The sequence below is a fragment of the Macrobrachium rosenbergii genome, chromosome 8 (assembly GCF_040412425.1).
Source record: "Macrobrachium rosenbergii isolate ZJJX-2024 chromosome 8, ASM4041242v1, whole genome shotgun sequence".
NCBI lineage: Eukaryota > Metazoa > Arthropoda > Malacostraca > Decapoda > Palaemonidae > Macrobrachium > Macrobrachium rosenbergii.
In genome coordinates, this window is record NC_089748.1 from 59,210,777 (window position 1) to 59,217,093 (window position 6,317).

Consider the following 6,317-nt stretch of genomic DNA (forward strand, 5'->3'; position numbering starts at 1 on the left):
TAAATATTTCACAGCTAACAGCAATTCCACCCAGTCCCTAACCTAAACTAAACTGTACTGCACACTAATTAAGAGATTTATCTAGAAATATAACATATCTAAAATTGTAGCACAGCAAAACTAGTCACAATAATGGAGCCGACAAGTACAGAAGTCTATTGAGTTGAGGTACGTTAAGTCGACTTCTAAAAAAAAAAAAAAAACTGGAGGACATGCTAATGGCCTGTTTATTTCAGAGAGGTCCAACGATCCCGCTGAACGAACTCGTGTACGTGTTCGGTGCTCCACTGGGAGCCACGGGTCCTCTGGCCATCGGGATGAACTACAGCAAATCGGAAGTCTCCTTGGCCGAGTCCGTCGTCACCATGTGGACGAATTTCATCAAAACTGGGTAACTGTCTTTCCTAATTAATGACTGAATCATTAAAATTCTTTATAGTTATATTTTCTATAAATATTTTTTTAAATGAGCTATATTTCGAAATTTAGTTTATTTCGTGATATTTCACGAGGTCTTGAATGTCTGTTTGTCTAGAGTAATTCTTGATAATGATTTAAACAACTGACAGTCTATTTATTTTGTTCATGAGTGTTGTTTATGCCCCTATCAAATATTCAAAGGCGATTTCTAACGAACATGAGTTGCTACTTCTAATGATTCATTTCCTCTCGTCCCTGGATCCATACTCCTTGACACTTGATTGGTTATGGAGTAACATTTCGTCAAATCTTCTTTCTAGCTTTTAAAATGCCCTTTATTTTATTCAGAAAGGTTTCCAATTTCTCAAATGGCTATAGTTGCTCTTTTTCTTCGTACATATTGATTTAAAATACCTTCAAAGCCTTCTAAAAAATTTACAAAATATCCATATGTCTTTAACAGAAACGTTGCATTCAATTAAATATGAAATAATAATTAGCAAAATATTCAGAGCTTCTGACGACCTCTAGATAACCAGCACAATATATTAGCCTTCACATCTGCCACAGGACAGCAGTAATTGTCTCGCTTCCTCACTGCCTTTACGGGTCTTCCCTTTAAACATTAATTTCCATTTGGCAGATCTCCCATTCTGCCTTTTGTAACTTGGCCCGTGAAGGAGTTCAATAAATACTTCCCTGCCTCTCCTATCTCTGACCAATTTTCCTTTCCATTTCGCCTTGGCTGTTATCAGATCTTGACATTAAATATATTCTCTCTCTCTCTCTCTCTCTCTCTCTCTCTCTCTCTCTCTCTCTCTCTCTCTCTCTCTCAATTAGTATAGCTCTTCTTCTTCTCTTATATTTGTCCCTTCATATGAGAAGATCTCTCTCTCTCTCTCTCTCTCTCTCTCTCTCTCTCTCTCTCTCTCTCTCTCTCTCAATTAGCATAGCTCCCCCCCTTCTCTCACTATTTGCACCTTCATATGAGATGATGATCTATGGAATTCTTAGGTAGCCTACGTCCAACGGTACATTGCACTTAGCTTTGCTGCCAGTCTTTATCATTTTCATTCGTAATTCTCAGTTGTTTTTCACCCTCCGACAGAAACCCCAACGAGGCTGGCCGCGGAGAGACCTCCTGGGACGTCCCCAAAGACAAATCCCGCTACCGCACGCAGGACTGGGCCAACTACGATCCCACTCATCGTCGATACTTAGAACTTGGTAATTGCACCTGTAGAGAGTTGTATTTCTTACTGGCAAGGCGAACGACGTCACCGTTTGCATCTGCATAGCCAAAGGGTGGATTGGCGGGTTGGAGCTATTATTCGCATTGTAGTGTTCCCAAGACCTAGGCTAGGCTGTGGCAGGACCTGAGTTGTGGTAAAGTGATTGTATGGCGTCTTTTACCCAATAAATATTGTGACAAGAGGGATCTTCAGATGAAGCCTTTCATAACGTGGATGGCTGAGGAATTATATTTAATCTCTCTCTCTCTCTCTCTCTCTCTCTCTCTCTCTCTCTCTCTCTCTCTCTCTCTCTCTCTCCAGAAATAAATAGCTAAAAGATATAAATAAATAGCTAAAAGACATAAATAAATAAAGGAAATTTATCTAAGGTGCATTCGAGAGCATCCAATCCATACTGACTCCTTACAGTTACTGAAACCACTGAGTAGATTCAAATAGCGTAACGTCTGGTATTCTTGGGCCTTTAAATACCTGCGAAAATGGTTCAGTATCAGTTACAAGTGTCGCAGATATGACGCTCTTAGCACAGAATAAGATATGAAATAGTTTCGTCATTATGAGGGCCCCGGTAAAGTTTTCTTTATCTCAGTAAATAAGGATCCTGGTAAACTGGTTTGTTCTTGTTCTTTCTCAGTTAAGCATAATGTATAGCTATGTATCTGAAATATAAGTTTCAATTTCCGAAGTTTACATTCGCTAAGACCGTTTCATTTTGCTAACTTTTTCAATATTCACACTGATATCCGATATTATCTTAGAATAGAGAAACGCTTCAATACGCACTGTTAAATAAACCGATGATAACTCCGTGTGCGTGTATCCGCACGCTTAAAATAACAGAATCAGCCGGAAAGGCCTAATCGAAATCAAGTCAGGGTTTCGTCCACTTCAGCGAGCACCGATTGGAGCTTCGGTCATGTTCGATTCATTGCGGATTTGTATCGTCTGTTATTTCATGGAAATTTCAACCTCCTATTCGTGTCGAAGATTTAGCAATGCTTAAGACTGTCGAAACTGAGTTAAATTTACTATTTAGATAATATGGATCGTGATATAAAATCGAAATTTTTCATTCTTTTCAAAGGAATATTTTCAGAATAAGAGCTCCAATGATTTTTAAAAGTGACAAAGATAAAAACTATTCGAACGTAAGAAATAAATTTCTTAGCCCGTGATGAAACTGCAAAAAAATTATATACATACATACATATAAACAAATTCAAGGACAATGTCACTCACCGAGCCCGAAGTTTTGGCAGAGGCAGGGCTTAGGAAGAAGAAATAAAAGCAATGAGAGTTAGGAAGCTAAAATAACCGCGGATTTCTCTTAAAGATAAAAACGTAAAAGCAATAATAACAACCGCAAGATAATGAAATTAGTAGACTGGTGAAAGGAAAAATGGAAATTGACAACAGAAAATCGTTTATAGGTATACAGAGGTTTAATGATGCAGTCGGGGACAATAGGAGGTTACGCTGAAAATTTAGGAGATCTGATCACGTAATTTGGGAAGACGAGTATTAATATCTCAGCTTCTAATACGTTCATCAAGTCTCCAATTATAAATATAAAATAGCAAAACCTAGTCTTTTTCTTGTATTTGTATGAGAAGAAATTTGTAGCAAATGGCGACAGTTTCGTTGAGAAATTCATATTCGATTTGCGGCGTAAGTCTTTTCTTATGGTATAAGCGTCAACAATGTCTTTTGAATATAAATTTACGATTTTGCCATTGGTTGAAAACAAATAGAATAAAAACTTAGAAAATGTATTTCTATGGTTAAACACTTGTTCATTTATGTTCACTTTCTATTATATTCACGAATGAAAAATGACAAATACTTTTAATGTAATTACAACTGGCTATGGAGAGTGTAGAACTATATCGGTTTCTATAAAAACCATAAACATCAATCTCATGCTCTCTTTTGAATTTCAGGGAGCCGTGGACGAGTAAGAGACCATTATCGTGCCAGCCGAGTCGCCCTTTGGTCATGGCTGGTACCAGGTCTGGAAAAGGTTGGCTCACGCTATGGCCCCGAGTCCCCCTTTCACCGTCTGCCAAATTACCTACAGCCAGACACCTTCTCTGGCCCAACGCGCCCCACCAACCTCTCCAGCAACTTCCTCCCTCCTCCAACAACCCCACCACCAACAACCGTTCAGCAGTCAACGTTACCGCCCACCACAATCCACCCGACCGTCATGATCATCGCCAACACAAGCAGCGTGGCTGGTCTGATGGAGGACCCAGACGCCGCCAACATGCAGAGAGCCAACTTCCCCTACACGACGGCTCTCAGCCTGACGGTGGCCATCGGCTGCTCTTTGCTCATCCTCAACCTCCTCGTGTTCGCAGCAGTGTATTACCGCCGCGACGGCAACCGCAATCACGCTTTCAACAAGCAGACGCACGACGGAAGCAGCGACAGCGGAAATGACGTCCAGTTACACCCAGCTATGGACCCATGCAAGCCCATTTCCCCGTCCCATTACGGGACGTTACGTTCGTCCGCTACTCTGAGGAGCAGCCTGGCTACCTCCTTCGAGGGCGACTCACAGCACGAGTGGCCACCGGATTACAGCACCAGCTGCCAGGTGGGGGAAGACAGCATGCCCTGTGGACCGGGAAGCCAGTGCTTGCAGGCGATGACTGGCCCGGGTCAAAAGCCCCATAATGGCACCGCCCCAACTCGAAGAACACTGCCAAGACAAAACCTTCCTTATAACCGCGTCGAAACCCAGATACCCTCAGGGGCATATACCCACGACGATACTCCAGACATGCATGTCTGAGGTATAGAGCTTAGCTCCTTAGGGACCTTATGTCTTCAATTGCTGCTTTCGAATGCTGTGTGTGAGTGCACATGAGACGTTTTAGAGACTTTCAAGTGCAATGTAAAATTGTAAAATATAAACATTGCAGTAAAATGATACATACAATAATAAAAGGAAAGAGCTGTGGATGCTAGGCTAGATTTATTTATTTAAAACTGATGTCGGACATTAGAACTAGCTTCATTGTTGTGTTAATATACTTGTTCGCTGAAGAATGAGATATTCAGTTTTGCATATCTCAAAAAACAGTGATTCAGGTTAGCTACGAATGAAAAACTATTCTAGAATAAAAAAAAAATATGAAGTGAATTTAGTCACTGAAGTTGTTTTTTTGTCAGCACAAAGACCAGAAAACCGAGTTATTAGTCTGGAGAAAAGACAAAACAATACAGTGAAAAATCACGAAATATTGTAAATGGCGATTTTGAAATAACAGAGAGAGAGGGCGGTCAGATGTGAGGTTACTGAGAAAAATATAATAATATATCACTTTATAAGAACGTAGTGAAATGGCTAAGATTTGATGAATGTTAAAGTTAAGTTCATTTGCCTGCACTATGTAAACAGATATCTATAATGGAATATATTAAATAATCATATTATCAGTCATTTTAATATCAGTGAAATTTCCCACATCTGTCATGAAAAAGCTTTTACAACAACTCATTCCATATACGAACATCTATTGTGAAATAAATTGAAATCTCCTTCCAGATGCCATCGATACGAGAACAATCTAAATCTGAACAATAATTTTTAGGAAGTTGCCACTTAGCAGAGATGGTAATGAACTTGTTACAAATTTATACACTCTTCACACATCGTAATTATGATACGCAGAGGTTTGCCTGGTTTTCCGAGAAATCACAGCAGGTTATCGTTATAAAACTGTTCAATTTCCAGTTTACGCGTTCACAAATACGTAAATCTTTTTCGCTCTTACTCTTTGCGCTTCGTGGACTCTAAGACCCTTCCGTTCTAACACCACTCTCTCACTAACTGTTCAACACATCACCATCGGTCTCTCTAACATCTTTCCTCCCAGAACTCCCTCATTTTACCAAACATTATCACCTTTGATAACCATTCTAAACCCCTTTTTATAGCACACCTGCATTTCTTACCCTTTTAAACTGTTCTCACGCTATTTACTTACGCAACCAGTTCATCTCAGCAGCTTCTAAATTTTACTAGCACTCTCATTCAACAGACACACTTCACTTACGTAAAGGAGAATTGGCTCTACATGCCTTCAACACTTCACTTTCTAGGTCCATAACGAGTCCTCATTTTTGTCAAACGTTTCACAGACATCCTGTTAACCTCCTTATCTTATGTATTCCGTCTTACTGCTCTCATTCTTCAATCAAGGAGCCCTTTCATTATAACATCATCCAATATGACATGCATTTATTTATCTCCCAGTCTTCTAATTTCATTTATTACCTCTTCTAGTTACAATTAAATTCTATCCTCTTTCGAATGTATTCAGATTTCAGGCTTCTCAACCCATCTTTAATTCTTCACTACCTTCATCAATGTGTTATTACCTTTTGCGAATTACGGCCAAGATTAAAATTCTTTAAATAACTCACTGTGAAACAATTCTCAATAAAAAAATACCATGAAATCGTTTCTGGTGGTTAATTAGAATATAGTAAGTTGTGGTGATTTATAATATATATATATATATATATATATATATATATATATATATATATATATATATATATATATATATATATATATATATATAAACTATATAAACTATATCAACTCTCTCCCATCCAGAACCTTATTGAAAT

The 6,317-nt window shown here is 38.8% G+C and overlaps 1 protein-coding gene across 1 annotated transcript in view; it reads left to right on the top strand.

Moving 5' to 3' along the window:
• The window catches only part of LOC136840910 (neuroligin-4, X-linked-like), a 137,814-nt gene extending 131,682 nt beyond the window's left edge, over positions 1 to 6,132 (top strand). Inside the window, exons 8-10 of the mRNA XM_067107874.1 lie at positions 237 to 391; positions 1,529 to 1,647; positions 3,614 to 6,132. Coding sequence (XP_066963975.1) covers positions 237 to 391; positions 1,529 to 1,647; positions 3,614 to 4,470 — 1,131 coding nt within the window. The 3' untranslated portion in view covers positions 4,471 to 6,132. The remainder of the gene's footprint in view (positions 1 to 236; positions 392 to 1,528; positions 1,648 to 3,613) is intronic.
• Positions 6,133 to 6,317: the final 185 nt, after the last annotated feature.